The following is a 16,641-nucleotide window of genomic DNA, read 5'->3' on the forward strand; positions in this document are numbered from 1 at the left end:
ACTAGAATTATTACATATACGGTAAATATTCATTTTAAATATCAAATATTGTAATTATAAATACATTTTAAACATTTTTAATAAATTAAGAAAAACAATAGTGAGATAATACCATTAATAACTATTACATAATGTAAAATATTAAATGAATATTCATAACATTATTTAACAAAAGTATGGTATCATATACTGTATACATAATATAATAATTTATAACACAAATTAAACTATTGGCACAAACAACTATACAATAATATAAAATACTATTAATGATTGTTTTTTTTATATATTTTGAAAGACAAATACTGACAGACAATGGGAAATCAAATTTTTGGTTAAATATAATAAATATAAACAATTAGAGTAAAAATAAGATTAGCAACCAAATATAATACACTTTAAAGACTGATTAAAAAGTAAATAAAATATCATTATTAAATAACAAATTTATAAACATAAAAAACAATTGGGATAAAAAAATAAAATTAAACCAAATTCAATAATAATAATCTTAATATAAGTACCGGTATATCAATAAATACAATGAATACACTTATAATACAAATTATATAAAGAAATAAATATATACTGCAATGCCTTACTGTTATCAACTTTATCTGTCGTTTAATGATTGTTATCAATGTTTTATTGTTCGTCTTCACTGAGACGACTGGCCTCGATATCAATTGTTTTGGGAACATAGCCATCGTTAGGTATAATTGGATCAGTAGACCAATAATAAAAGGGTGGACCAGCTGTGAAACAATACTTCTTTTCGAGAATAGTATCGCCATTAACATAATACATCATATAGAAATTGCACATCTCATCATCACCAGTAGATCCAATCCTTATAATATTTGGTAAATAGTTATCCATTGTACATCTGGCAGCCATTACATCTCCTTCTCGTATAACCAAATCCTTGTTTTTCACCGAATAAAACATCTGACAAATAATTTATTTATTAATATTTTGTTATTTAATTTTCAATAATTCTATGATTTCGACATTTTTGTCATTTATTAGTAAACCTGAGGTTTCAAAGGGTTATGTCGTCCAACAAGAGTCCATCGACCGTCGGGTGTGATTCTCCAGCCCGACACTACTTTACCGAGTTTGTGGGTGTGTGTCCTAAATGCAAACGGATGTAACTCTAAAGGTTCATCAATAGTACAGGCAGTCTCCATATGCTCTGTTAGAAAATTGTTTATAAATTAATATTTATTATCAAAACTAATTCATGTAATTTATGCAAACCTAAAGATTTGTTAGAAATCATTCCTCCAGTTCCTAATAATAACACTCCGGCTCTTTTATTGACTCTATTTCATTAAAAAATTTAATTACTTTCAATTCAGATAAAAATTTCTTACTTTTTAGTATTTTGTGGCAACAATTTCAAAATAATGCCAGAATTATCAAAACCTCCATCTGAATTAAATAAAATATCAATTAAACTAAATTAAAAACTAAAATATATAAAATAAATTACTTATAAATTTGTCGACATTTGCGTAGTGAACTTGAAGTACTAAATAGTTGACACCTGTGTCTCCGCCAACTTTAAAACCTACGCCTAATAATTAATTAAAATGTATTATTGTTTGCTTTTAACTTACATTATCATTAATATTATATTAAAATTAATACAGTAGTATTAATTGTTTCAATATAATTTTATTGTACCGTTAAATCTTATATTTTTCCCAATATGAAAATATGTAAGTCATGGGGAATAATGCGAGTTTTGTACCATATGAAAAAGTAGTTTTTACTTTAAATAATAATTTCCCCCCTGTTTTATATATATTCTCATGATTTCCCACCCCTTGTATTTGAACGTCTCTAGTTGTTCCAAACCATTTCAATATGCTATCTATTTACTGATTTATAATATGTAAAAATACTGTAAATGTATACAAATGTCATTTATTGTTAAACACTGTTATAACTAATTAATTAATTAATTACAGCTAATATCTAAATATACCGGTTTTAATAAATTACTATTAATTATCGGTCATTACAGTTCCCTATTTCCCCCAATTTTGCTTTTCTCCAAAGACACGTTTAATTTACTATGGGTGGTAAAAAATGCGAGTTTTTTTTACTGTATGAAAATGTTATTTTTTTATTTCCATATGGGGGAAAAAGACGATTTTACGGTAAGTTAAATATATTTTGTTAATAAAAATATAATAGTAAACGTAATAGTAATACGTGCCAACCTTGGGGTAGGACTAAAGCGGGCGCATCCATAGCCCAGGCGTAGATGATTTCAGATCCCGACGCACACGTAGGGGCTCTTATATATTCAGACTTTGAGTTAGCCATCTCTCCGCAGTCCCAAACAATTCTTGGTGTATCTCTTTCATGATATCCGGGTATTTTACAGCCATATATCAGGATATGATGTGCCGTATTCATTGTCGCATTGGGTTGAAACTCAACTATTTATATTAATATTTGCCATTAATTATTATGACTAAATAATTGTGTTTTATTTTTTATAAATCATATACAATAATTAAATTTATTATAATAATATTTAAATTTCTAATTTAATTTTGTTTAATCTAACTAATGTAAAGTAGATATTTTTTCATTTAGTATATACTTTTAAATACATATAATAACTAATTGCCAAAAATTAATGTTAAAATAAAACAAGATAACTGGCAATCAATATATTAATACAGTAATAAGATATTATGGGAATATAAACTAAATACAATTTTTTTTAAATATTATCAAGTATGATGAGTTTGTAATTAATCATTCATGTAATTTAAATAATTAAAATTTTTCAAATTATTTGTCAAATTGTTTTTGAAATTACATACCTATATATCGGTGTTCCCGGGAATGCATCTTAAATGCAGTACAAAGATATGTCTCTTTCTATAATAAAAATTTAATATTTTCGGAATTAAAAAATATTTACTATTATTTGAAGTTTTTTTTATTATTATTATCAATATTTACTAGAATTAGCTAACATTTATACATTCGTAATATTTTAGACTACTGTAAGCACATAATCTCACAAATACTATATTTATTATCTAATTTAAAATTATTGTTATATATATATATGAGATATTATTTAATATAGATTTATTTAAATTAATTGTTTTCATAATTATAATGAATTAATAAATATAAAAATATTTAATGTTATTTGTTTTAATTAGCTAGTTAGATAACGCTACATAAATTAACAATTAAATACTCAATATAATTAATATACAGTAATTTATAATCGTATAATTTATGAATTTAATCCTATAGTATATTTCAATTATGTAGTATAAAACCTTAAAAGATTGCAAATTTAACATTATATTGCAATTTACAACAAGCATAACATCAAACAATTATTGTTAAAATGTTTTAAACGACAATAAAACTATTGAAATATGTTTTGTTAAAAAACTAGTTTTAGTTAGAAATACATTAAACATAATACAAATACATCTAATATACTGTACATTATGTATATGCAAATACTGTACTGTATTATTGTTTTATCGACAATATTATCAATTAATTAAAAATAATTTAATTTAAAAATAAACAAATTATAAGCAAATAAATAAATAATTATAATTTTTTGCATTTTTAAAAATATATTCATATACTAAATGAATCTAAAAAACTTATTACAAAATATTTTACATATATTTTTTGTAACTATAAATATCTAGATTTATATTAATAACTAAATATGAGTTTAATTGTAAATCATTGATAATATATCCTAGTATTAGAAAATCAATTTAAATACAGTATACCGTATTTAACATATTTATTATCAACAATTCAATTGATGTTTAAACATATTTATTGATTTCAATTGATATGAGTTATGAGTAAAATGTTAATCAATTTATTTATTATAATTGATTTGCGATTAAATAGCGAAATATATTTGAAATAAATAATGAAAAAGTGGTAATCAGTGGACATATGGTATGTATTTAGTAATACCTGAGTTGGCTGTACTTCAGGCATAAGCATTGGTAAGACAATCGACTGGTCGTCCGATAAGACATCCGATGCCATACATTGAGTCAACCATAACAACAAACACAACAAATGGTGATAATTAACACACATTTTCATCGACAATGTGTCCAACATTTATATCATTAATTAAATCAAAACAAATTAATAAAACATTTCAAGACATCTCTCGATCCAAATGTTAGTAAATGTCTGTCAAATCTATTGATTTCATTGACATTAAGTGCAAAACCATTGGTTTAACACATGTTTCTATAGTTACAAAACTATGACGTTTTGCTTTAGTTATAAACTAAACAACAAATCTAAACATTTCGGGTTCGGTTCCCAAATAAATCTAATTTTTTTATGTACTTTACTTTAATTATTTTTTATAAATTTTATTTATTTTTATGTTATTTTTAAGTAAAGTATTAAAATATTTATTTTTAACTTTAATACTTTAATACTTTTAATAATTTTAATCATACATGAAATTCTGTTGTCATATAAGTTAGCTTTAATACTGCTTTAATAAAATAAATAATAATAGCTTTAATAAAAAATAATTTTTTACTAATAATCTTTAATTAATTTTAAATATTAACAATTAAATTATAATAATATAAATTATAATTTTTTATTTAGTGCAGACTAAATTTTAATTTAGATTTATTTTCTATAAAAAATGGCTAATATACTAATATAGTTATAATACAAATTATTTTGTGTATTAATATTTTATAATTTAATTATATAGTTTCTATATTATACACTTGTAATATAACATTGTAGTATAACTTATAATAATTATATTTTTCATAAATAATAATTAATTTTCAATGAATCCCGCGATTATCGGGTCTTAAATATTTGGGTTTTAATGAAAAAAGTTTTCCTATTATTTCTGATATATCATATTATAATTAATACGATATACTATCGATCATATAAATTAATCTTTAATTGTGTTTAAAATATTTATATTTTGATACTAAATAATAAATAAAAATATTTCCCCACATTTTTTACATAAATTTGATAAAAAAATTACAACAAAAATTATTAAATAACATAAAACCTACGGTTAATATTATAGTAATTTACGTGTATATACAGTATATTACCCGTTAAGGTATAAAACAATTGAATGAATGAATGCATACTTTACACAATACTTTACTATATTATATAAATACAGGTATTATATACAGTATTACAGCAATGAGTACTATAGGTATAATAATTGCAAAAATTAAGTGACATTTGATTGCATTAACAATGTTTGACAAACTGTTTATAAAGCTTTTGACACTTGAGGTTATAGTCATTGATGTCAAGCAAAGTTGTTAGCCTTTAAACTATTATTAAAATATATATAATTTGAAAACATTTTATATGCCGACCACTCCTAAAGCATATAAAAATATAGATTTAAAATATGTTTCTTTTGTTAATAAAAAAATAGTTTATTATTATTTGTAAACTTTTAATTCAGTTTTGTTTCATTTACGAGTTAAAAACACATTTATAGTTTGATTGTTCAATATTTTTAACAAATTAAATAAAAAGTTAAACAATAAATTTTAGGTTAAAATTTAATAATATTTGGTTAAGTATTAATACAAATATATTATAATTAAAAGTTAAATAAATTTTTTATTCAACTATTTAATTGATGAAAATTTTAGTTAAATTCATACTTAAGGATAACGTTTTTAATATTTATTTGTAAAGTTTGATATAATCTGTTCTCTTAAACATTTTATCAAAAATCAATTATATCTATTATATTTCTGAAATTTTCTCTATATTAAAATATAGTATTTATTATAAGATATACACAGATATATTTAAAGTATTTTTTATTTTAATTTACTTTTTATACTTATAAAATTTTGTGTAAAAACATTTAATTTAATAAATTAAGATCTTAAATATAAAATTTAATTGTATTTTTAACTATAATAAAACCTGGATGTGATATTTTTATAATTTAATTTATGGGAACTTTTTTATTAACTAAATACTAAATGAATATTTATTTGAATGAAATATCAGTACTATTAAAGGTATTTAGAGATTTAGAGTTTTGACATTTTTAAAGCAACATTTCTTTTAATATTCCCAGAAAATAAAATATTTTCTTATAATTATTTATAAAAATAATTTAATTTTTTATTGATGCCCATTATTAAAATAAATAATTAAACAATGTGTTATAAATTAAAATTACTTTTATTAACTATATTGTAAATTTAATTTTTATTGTTTTTTTCTCAAATATTACAATTTTATTTTTATTTACATAACATAATGAATTACATTATAAATTATGTGTTGCGTTGTTGTTATCGTTTGAATATATTTGTTGTTTAATTTTTGTGTAAAAATGTAAAAATAATAATTTTAGGGAAATGTGTTTCGGGAGAGAATTAAATGTTGGGTATTATATACTATTGTATAATGCATTACATAAGTATGTAATAGTATTGTTAGTATTGAACACTAGGTGTCAGTTGTAGTGAACAATGAGTGAGTGTTTGTTAGTGTATTGAATGTATTGAATGTATTGAATGAATACTAGAATTGTGTGTTATTTTGTGGGATTCACTCAAACCATACATACTATTGATGTGAACCGTCATTACATTATGACTGCTTAGACAATGTCTGGTGACAGCTATGATGGACACAAACAAGCAATGCATCCATAAGTTACTGGCATTGACTGCCATCGATGCCAAAGATGACATCGAAGAGGTCTTACCATTGATTTGTCTTTTATATCACACTTACCATTGATCTCATGCTAAACAATGGCATCCATTGTATTGATTGTCACCAATAGATGGCACTCAATATAATTGATTTAAAAAGTTTTTATTTATAGTAATTGTCATTAAATTTATGTTAAATTAACAGAAATACGAGAGATGTCTACTATTTGTCCAAAACTTAATAAGTGGTAAATCAGAAAAAGAAGGTCACGAAGAGCTCACATCCATTGTAAGTGATGTCTTCATAATAATACTTATTAGTGAACATTGAATGCTCAGTCAAAGACAAACAGACGGATCTATAATAACATCTCTTTGGATGTGCTTTTTGTGACCAATTTGGACGACCGCAGCATTTGATAGCATTCATGTTTTAATTGAATTTTAGTAAAACATTTTGTTTTGACATTTGTTTATTACAGGTAATCAAGAATGCCATCAATCACGAGGAGGTCTGCACCGGCTTATTGGTCGCTATACTTACTGATCCATCCAATGCTCAGAGAGTAAGACATTTAATGATTAAATTATTATTAATGATTTGTACCAATAGTTAAGTTTTGGACTTAATTTTTGCATAATATGCTATCGAAATCAAAATTATCATTTAATGAACAAATTTATAAGATATAGGTTAACATTTATTTTCAACAATGACAATAAAATTTGTACATTTAATATGAGGAATATATAAATGATATTTTAATATAACTAAATTTTACATTTTTTAAAGTTTTTATTTTTTTTACTTATTTGCTGTAAATGCTGCAATTATTTTAACAATATTTTAATCGGAATAATTTTTAAAAATAAATAGTAAAACATTTAGTTAATTTATTATAGGCAATCCTAGTGTTAGAAAAATATTAATATACAATAAAATAATATCTGGTGGCGTGGGGTGGGCTGGGTGTAGGTAGAGTCGTCAATATGTACAAACAAATTACAATTGCTATTATGAGTTAGTAGTAACCTATATATATATAATGAACATTTTATTATACCTCTATTTGTAAATTTAAGTACTGTATTTAAATTGTTGTTTTTTTTAAAGTTAATTATTATATTTATATTTACCTAATAATTAGATGTCAGATTATAAAGAATTATATCAAAATATAAATATCATATTTTGTGTATTATTGTGTATTTTAAATATTAATATAACCGGTAATTAAAAAACATTTTGTTTGAATAGCATTATAGAGACCTGACATACGTTAGCAGAGATGGCATGTCTTATGTGATTAATGTATTAAACCAAATAGTTTTAGAAAAATATCAGAAATTACACGATTCTTCCAGAACTCAGGTAAATCATGTATTATTTGATTACAAGTAATAATATTATCGTTATATTAACATTAATTGACATTTAATTTGCAGTTAATATGGATTTTAAAAGAAATGATCAAAAACTCTATCGTCGGAACCGATGGGTTGTGTATGAATTTATTGCGTCAGATAAGTGGTGGCGATATATCACCAAAGAATATATGGTTAGCTGAGACAGTGGTCGACATATTTATTGAATATCATCAATGGTTGGAACAAATGCCTATTTTAGTGGCTTATGTTGTCTATACTTATTTAAGACTAATCGGTGATCATTCGAATTCACTTTTAACGAAACTTCGACAAAAAGAAGTGGATTTTTGTGTATCACTTCTCAGAGAGAAATTTGTCGATTGTATAACAATCGGCAGAGACTTAGTGAGACTTTTGCAAAACGTGGCGAGAATTCCGGAATTTGAGAAAATATGGAGAGATTTGTTGACAAATCCCACGACTTTGGCCCCAAATTTCGGTGGAATTCAACAGTTAATGAAAACACGAACTTCACGACGATTTTTTCAGTCGCGTTTAACACCAGATATGGAGCGAAAAATAGTGTTCTTGACCTCTCAGGTCAAGTTTGGACAACAAAAGAGATATCAGGATTGGTTTCAAAGACAATATTTATCTACACCTGAGAGTCAAACATTGAGATGTGATGTGATTCGCTTCATATGTGGTGTTATTCATCCACCAAATGAATTGCTTTGTTCAGACATTATTCCCCGTTGGGCTGTCATTGGATGGCTATTAACCACTTGTACCTCAAACGTTGCCGCAGCTAATGCTAAGTTATCCCTGTTTTATGACTGGTTTTTCTATGACGCAGAGCGCGACAACATTATGAACATTGAACCCGCTATTCTTGTAATGTATCACTCCATTAGGTCACACCCGGCCATTACAGCCACTCTTTTAGATTTTCTTTGTAGAGTAAGTCATAATAGAGGTTGGAATTGAAACAATTTCAGAAACCGTTTTATATAAGATTTAAAAAAAGTTATTTAATATAAAGAATAAGTTAATTTATGATTTAAGAGTTAATGAAAAATTTTAAAACTAAAATTCATTTAAACCCGAAACGAAATTGTATTGGTTTCTACCTTTAAGTTATATTGAGTTATATTTAAATAACATTTTAAAATATATTTAATTTATTATTACAGATTGTTGATAATTTTTGTCCCGCATTTTCATCGCTAGTCAAGACAGGAGTCAAAACATCTCTCACACAGATTCTTGAAAAAAGAGTTTTACAGTAATTTTATTTATTTATATTTAATATTATTTTATTGAAATTAATATTTATTTTTAGGTCATTATCACCACTTTTCGATAGCAATAAACTTGATCGTGAACTTCGGTCAATGGTTAGGGAGACATTTCCTGATTTTTGTGCCACTTCTGATGGAATACAACTCTCTGGTATTGTGATGGATGGCAACAATAGAGATCAGTACTCAATGATTAGCGAAGAAAATAACATAAATCATAATTCAACAGTTAATATAAATGAATCAAAATTTAGTGATGACGAAGAAGAACCTGTGGCTAAAAAGCCGCGAAGAAATAATAATAATAATAATAATAATAATACAAATTCTAACAGTAATATTAATAGTAATATTATTAAAGATGTAAAAATTGATAGCAACGATACAAAGAACGGAGAGACAGTGACTAAAACATTGAAAGATAATTCAATATTGGGATCAAATAGTCTCTCGAAAAATGATTTAATGACTCAAATTGAACAAATTTGTGGCGAAGATATGCGTTCTTGTCTTAAAAGATTATACGAAGAAAAGTATGTTTTAAATGTTTATACAAATATATAAAATATTTTTAATCCTTATTTGTAAACATTTGTAGAGACAATGAGAGCCGTTGTGAAGCAATGGAACAATTAGTTCAGTTTGTAATGCAAGATGAAGACAACGATCAGGATATGGTCTCAAACTTAACTATAATACTATTGTGTATTTTAGAAGATGATCTGTCAAAGAAAGTATTTCCTAGTAATGGCTGCTCTGTTGATGACGAAGAACTGGAGGATTCAATTGGAAAGCCTTTGTTTGTGATGTTCAGAAATTTGTGTCAAACAGCCGAAGAAGATCCAAATCGAATTCCTCTTTTGAATCTCTTGGCCGAAATGGGGGCAAACAATGCGCGTATTGGCTATTCAATGATGTATTATTTGAAAGCCACTAAATCACTCGACAATCGGATGTCATCCTATCGCGAATATGTCAGAGCTTTGGGTAAAGACCTAACGGGTTGTCTTTTAAGTGATCTCAAGTCGTGCCAAAGCGATGACGTATATATGTTTTGTTATCTCATACCTGATATATACACACAATTTGCTAACATAGCGATTGGAAATTCAGATCTTCTTAATCTAATCGTCTCTTGTATTGATTCCACACAATTACAAGACTTAATTAGTCATATAATGAATGGAACTCTTAAAATGTTTAGAAAAGATTCGCTTTTATCGATATTAAGTATGAAAACTATTTAATTTTATATTAAATAATATATCTGTAATAAAAATTTGAATTTTTGTTTATAATAGATGCCAGTCTTGAATGGGAAAGTATTGAACAGTATTACTTATGGCAACTTTTAACCGCACACGACATACCCATTGAACAGATAATTCCTATTTTGCCAAAACTTGAATATAATTGTAAGTAACAAAAGAAATTTTACAAACAAAAAATGAGTTAATATTGTAATAATAACAACAATTGATATAATTATAGCTCACTCCGAGGCGATGACAAATATAATGTTGTATTTGCAACGGGAATCTCCGACATCTAACTTAATTAAACATATATTTAGCAGAGAAGCTAAAAACAATGACTATTTTGTTGTATCAGTTCTTAATTATTGGTCTCATAATTATTCGGACAAATTGTCAGAATTAATCTCTTCATATTTGACCACAAAAGTTAGTTCACCCGCAAAACGAACCAAAAGAAATGTCAACAATAATAAAGTACAGCTCGGATCTAATGTTGAGCTTATTTTAGCGCATTTGGATTGTTTACGACAACGAAATAAAAATCTAAATTGTATGCATTTTATTATTTAACATTATATAATAATTTAGTTTAAGTATTAATAATTGTTTATTATTTTAGTTTTTAATAGTGAGACAATGCAGACAATATTAGTTCAATTACAGTCCATTGCAACTGATGCTCAAAAAACTAAGTAAACAAATAATTTACAATAAAAATAAGTAATAATATTAATATTTATTATTTATCAATAGATACAGTGATTTACTTGCGTTGGCTGAAGAATTGGAACCAAAGCCAACCACAAAAAGGACGACAAAGAATTCAAAATCAAAGTCAAAGTTTTTAAGTGTTTCCAATACTAACAATGACTCCAATACTGACAGCGATTCATCAGATGTATGACATAATAATTATAATATTAGAGATATTTTATTTTAAATGATAAACAATTTTTTATTAATTTTTTAGGACGACATACCATTAGCTAAGCAACAAAAAACTGCAAATTCTCGCAAAAAACGGAAACCAATTGGTTCTGACAGTGATTAGAGATTATTATTATTATTAAGGAATTTGTTTTAAATTATATAATAAATTTTGTGTAATTTATTGTTTTATATAAATCATTGTTTGATTGTATATATCATTAGAGTTACTTAAAAAGAATTTTTAAATATATGAAATTTCCTGTTTTAAAATGATTTAAATATTTTGTACGAATTTTTTAATATTGAATATTTTAAAGAAATCAATTAAATTAATTGATTATTTAAATGCCTAATATTTAACTGTCGGCAAAAAGAATTTATGACCACTGGCTTCACCTTTGAATGTGAACTCAGATTTATTGGATCCCAAGTCAACAACCGGACAATAGAGTTGATCCCCGAATTGCTTTTGATAAGTGGTTTCTGTGGTACGACTCGGCTCTCCGTACGGTTCATTGAATTCTGCTTCACTCGACTCCCGAAATAAGTTTCCCTTTCGACCGCTTTTGCGACTTCTCTTTCCAGCAGTTTTTTCCCGCGGAATACTAACCGACTCTTTGTTCGGAGACTTTTCAAAACATGTTTTGTTAGTTGTCGTGAAATCCATATCTCCATCAAACAGACGAACACTGCTCTCATTTTTATGCTTTTTCTGTCTTCTTTGTTGTTGAACATAATGTTTGTTATCGGTTCCCAATTTTGATGAATCTTTGATCGTAACTTCTTTTAATTCATTACTATTTTCTGTAATTTGTTTGTTATCTTCTATAACACGTTTTTCTTCTGTCTTAGAGTTATTAAAATCATCGAGAATTCCAAAGTTTTTAATATTATCGATATCTTGTGTTGTGATTTGTTTGTGTCCTTCAAGTTGTCCAACAGTCCAACTGACAGCTGGTTCTTGAGATTCGTTTGATTTTTTATTTTCTAATTTATCATTTTCTTGATAATTACCATTGATTTGTATTTTTTCTTGAGATTTACTTTTATCTAAAAGACATTTTCTTTTTGAAATGTGATTTTCAAGATTATTTGTTTGGACAGAAGTGTCAGCATATTTGGTAAACGAGTAGTGAGTTGTTTGTCCATCTATTTGGTCATCAAATGAGTCATCTGTGGTTAACTTCTGTAGAGATCTGTTTATTTGTTCCATTTGCTCCATTTGTGTCGATTTTTCTTCTTTTTGTTGCATTTTTTCTGAATAATTGTCGCCAACTTTTGGTAGTTTAGTGACTGTCGCACAACAAACACTTTTGCCATTTGACTTATTTTTAGTTAATTTGTCATCAATTATAACAAAGTTTTTATACGACTCCTTATTGATTGTATTGAAATATCCGTCGCCACCGGCTTTAAGACTAGTACTCGGTCTGTGCTTTGATTTCTTTTTGCTTGACTTTATAGCTGTTAAACCATTGAGATTAGTTGACGGCATCACAACCGCAACATTTTTATCAGTTATTTGTTTGGCAGTCGTATCATAAGTGGTATTAAAAGTGGTTTTCATTTCCATTGAACCCTCAAGACGTAGATTGTCTAATGGCTTATTACGTTTGGGTCGAGTGACGAGCCATTGGTTACTATCGGCCAACGCTTGCGAGTCATCTCTTGTTTTATACATATCCTCACAAATACACAATTGTTTGCGATCTTTACCTGAATCGCTGTCACTAAAAGAGTTAATCGGAGGAAGTGTTGAACGATTTGTTTGACTCGACTTTTCAACGAACTTGTCTTTTGTCGATCGTTTACTTCTAACTAAATCACTGCCTCTTTTGTCTGAATGCACGCCATTTATTTGCGACAAAGAACGGGTCACTTCTTGCATCTGATCCGGCGATGTCTCCCATAGTCTTCTCTGTCTTTCTCTTTGTTCGCGAAACTCTTTTTCGTCTATTTTTTGTTTTCTGTTGTCCACTACTTCCTCGTCTTTATTTTGACTAATTTTTTCAATTTTTTCATCAATGCTTTCAATCACTTGATGTTTTTGTACAGAATCGCAACGGTGTTCCCTATAATTAATTAACAATTAATTATTATTATAGCAGTAAATATTTTTTAAAAAACATGTAATAGTTATAATATACAGTTAATATATTTATAGTTATTTTTTAAATAATTATTAACAATTTGTTTGAATTAATTTGAAATATAATAATGACTTAATGTTTAATATTGAGAATAATTTATATAGAGTTTAAATTTTTATATACAAAATAATAGATATAGACAAAAGTATATATAATTGTATGATTTATAGTCTCATAATAGGAACTTCAATGATCCCATTCCCCCGTCAATCGACTTGTGCTCAAAACGACTAACGAATCAAATGAGTTATACCTTTTAGTGACACCACTTGTATTAACCAGATTTGGTTCTTCAATGATTGTCTCCAATATATTAAATTGATTCAAATGTTTGGGTGCGTGAAGTAAGAGGAAGAGATGCCATGAGTTTGCATCAGATCTGCGACATCTCATTATAGTCCGAACCCAACATTCAATTACTTAAATATATATAGTTTTTGAAAAACTATTGAATATCGATGCGAAAGGCGGATGTGATTTGCATTTTTGACATCTATTGAACATATGCTATGTTATGGTATGTCTACAAAAAAAAGTTATCTTCTAATTAAACATTTGTTTTGTGTATAAATTTATATTTTGCTATCATTTGATACAATGCCCGCAATTTTTTTTGTTTTAATTGTAAAAATTGTATATAAGAGTCACTCGTGCTTAACAGTGTTGCTAAGCTATCATAATTTCAAACCACTTCAACTAAATATATGATACTTTCATTATTTAGGGCATTATTGTCTTTTAGTTATTTATTATTATTATGTTTATTACTAAATAATGTATATAATACTTTTGACTCAAATACTGTATATATAATAATATAACTGATTAATTATATTGAATGTTTTGCCTATACTGTGGAAACATTACTTCACATTAAGGAAATCGTATGATATTAAAGCAAAATATTAAACTTTTCGCAAATAATTACAGAATATTCTGTATATATATATATATACTATAAATGCGAACAACAAAAACTAATTATTTCATTGTCTCACATCTTATGCATCGCTGACTAACATAAAAACTATTACAAATAAATAGACAATTTGTGTACATTTACTTGATTTACAACTTAAATGACTATAATTATACAAAATTTAAATTACAGTTAACATTATTTCGAACATTTACTCTTTAGTTACAAACAATTAATGTTTTATTTTATATAATAAATAGCAAAATTGATGAAATATAAATATGATATATTCAAAACTGTTTTATTATTTAAATGAATACAAATAAACTAAGCAGCCTATAGTGTATAGTAATTAGTAATTATATCTTACTAAAATGATACAAATAAGTTAAAATTTTTATACATTTTAAATTACTATATTTAAAATTAGTTATGATTATAAATATTAACATAAATATATTTTTATTTCAACTACAATAAAGTTGAATAATTATATTTTAGATATAGTAGAAAATTACTAAATGCTTTACAAATTTTTTCATTGTTTAATTATTATACAAGAATTTCTATAACAATTTTTGTAATTCATTATATTTATGAATTTTGGTTATAATGCTGTTTATATGAATTAAACGCATAAATTTAATATATAAAATAATTTTATTGATTAATTATTTATATAGTAATAAATTATAATTATTTAAAATAAAATCTAATATTTATAACATTTTTATTTAAAGGATTATCAAGAAATAATTATATAATATACAGTATATTATAATTTAAAAAATAATTTCACATAAATATAAAGATAAACAAATAAAAAAATTCTAATAAATTTCTAGAAAGTTTCTTAGGAATAAATTTCTATAGATATTTTACATGATCATTATACTACTGTATAATATAGTAACTATCCTTTAATCTATAGATATTATTTTTGTGTAGTATTAGACTCAATGACTTACTAAATACATTACTTTATATAACAATTTTTAATCTCAACTAATTATAAATTTAAATAATTTTCTCTAATTAAAAAAAGTTTTAATAATTTATATTTGATTTAATCATAATAATAAATATTAAGTATTTTGTAAAGACATCAATTTTAAAATTAATAAAACACAAAAAATATAAATTTACTAAACTCAGAGAAAAGTATTATATTATAGATATTTAAATCAATTTTTTTGTCATTTTTGAGTACATTAAAAAACAATTTTCTTTCTTATAGTTTAATAAGTTTAAAAATTTTACAATTATTTTTATAAACCGCAACTATTTCTTTTTATTTTAGACTATTATTGATTTGAATATCTATAAAACTTTTCTAGTAATTAAAGTTTTTTTATGATAATATTTTAACATGGTGTAATTTATTATTTTTTAATAATTTGTTTTAATAACTCATTAATATGTTATACGCAAATAATTTTTTACTTGCGGTGTGGAAATTAATATTTTTGTTATTTATATATTTTAATTATTTAACTTTTTATTTTTTATTTTAAAACAATACTTTTTAAAAATAATATCGAAAAGATATGATAATATATTTGTTGCTTTTATGTTATTTTATGCGTTTTGATCAATTGAATCATTTTGATACTATGAAATAATTAAATAAACTTATTTTATTATTAGTTATTTCAATTTTTATATATTGTATTGTATTATTTCTGAGAAACACATGTAATATTTCAATCAAACACATTATATTTAAAAAATGAAATTAATTTATAATTTTATTATTAATGAATTGCTCTAATATGTAATAATTAAACGAAACTTATTTTATATTTGTTAATAAAGATTTTCATTTATCATATGAAATATTGTAAACTTTTAATATAATAATTATTTATTTCTGTGAAAATTAATAAAGTAAATGAAACTTTGTGATTCATAATTTAATTATCATAATTTATAATTACATGATTTTTATTATTTTATAAATGAGTAAAATTTAATATATAAATGTAATAT

General features: G+C 24.8%; 2 protein-coding genes across 2 annotated transcripts; one reads left to right on the top strand and one right to left on the bottom strand.

Annotated features, from left to right (window-relative positions):
• Positions 1-452: 452 nt before the first annotated feature.
• On the bottom strand, positions 453-4,262 carry LOC128957436 (peptidylglycine alpha-hydroxylating monooxygenase-like). The gene is made up of 8 exons (XM_054303196.1): positions 3,994-4,262; positions 2,847-2,904; positions 2,232-2,453; positions 1,496-1,579; positions 1,377-1,434; positions 1,261-1,325; positions 1,035-1,195; positions 453-948 (listed from the first exon to the last, which is right to left on the bottom strand). The coding sequence occupies exons 1-8, from the start codon at positions 4,144-4,146 to the stop codon at positions 646-648; spliced, it is 1,104 nt and encodes a 367-aa protein (XP_054159171.1). The 5' UTR covers positions 4,147-4,262; the 3' UTR covers positions 453-645.
• A 2,262-nt stretch (positions 4,263-6,524) lies between these two features.
• LOC128958606 (integrator complex subunit 3-like) lies at positions 6,525-11,847 on the top strand. The gene is made up of 13 exons (XM_054304491.1): positions 6,525-6,771; positions 6,934-7,017; positions 7,211-7,294; positions 7,987-8,100; positions 8,175-9,056; positions 9,290-9,381; positions 9,439-9,930; positions 9,996-10,627; positions 10,699-10,812; positions 10,889-11,203; positions 11,273-11,345; positions 11,407-11,551; positions 11,624-11,847. Exons 1-13 carry the CDS (start codon positions 6,694-6,696, stop codon positions 11,702-11,704), a joined length of 3,186 nt encoding a protein of 1,061 aa, XP_054160466.1. The 5' UTR covers positions 6,525-6,693; the 3' UTR covers positions 11,705-11,847.
• The last annotated feature ends 4,794 nt before the right edge of the window (positions 11,848-16,641 follow it).

Source organism: Oppia nitens, unplaced genomic scaffold, assembly GCF_028296485.1.
Source record: "Oppia nitens isolate AA-2021 unplaced genomic scaffold, nextdenovo-longstitch-racon4-pilon3 scaffold3_pilon_pilon_pilon, whole genome shotgun sequence".
In the NCBI taxonomy this organism is placed as follows: domain Eukaryota; kingdom Metazoa; phylum Arthropoda; class Arachnida; order Sarcoptiformes; family Oppiidae; genus Oppia; species Oppia nitens.

What these genes read in the sequence shown, in the direction of transcription:
- LOC128957436 (XM_054303196.1), bottom strand. Translation starts at nt 4,146, where the DNA reads ATGTTGGACACATTGTCGATGAAAATGTGTGTTAATTATCACCATTTG. An exon ending in CTGAAGTACAGCCAACTCAG is followed by an intron (nt 2,905 to 3,993) that starts GTATTACTAAAT and finishes TTTTTATTATAG; the next exon opens with AAAGAGACATATCTTTGTAC. An exon ending in CGCTTTAGTCCTACCCCAAG is followed by an intron (nt 1,580 to 2,231) that starts GTTGGCACGTAT and finishes ATTAATTATTAG; the next exon opens with GCGTAGGTTTTAAAGTTGGC.
- LOC128958606 (XM_054304491.1), top strand. Translation starts at nt 6,694, where the DNA reads ATGATGGACACAAACAAGCAATGCATCCATAAGTTACTGGCATTGACT. An exon ending in CCAAAGATGACATCGAAGAG is followed by an intron (nt 6,772 to 6,933) that starts GTCTTACCATTG and finishes TTAAATTAACAG; the next exon opens with AAATACGAGAGATGTCTACT. An exon ending in ATCCATCCAATGCTCAGAGA is followed by an intron (nt 7,295 to 7,986) that starts GTAAGACATTTA and finishes TTGTTTGAATAG; the next exon opens with CATTATAGAGACCTGACATA.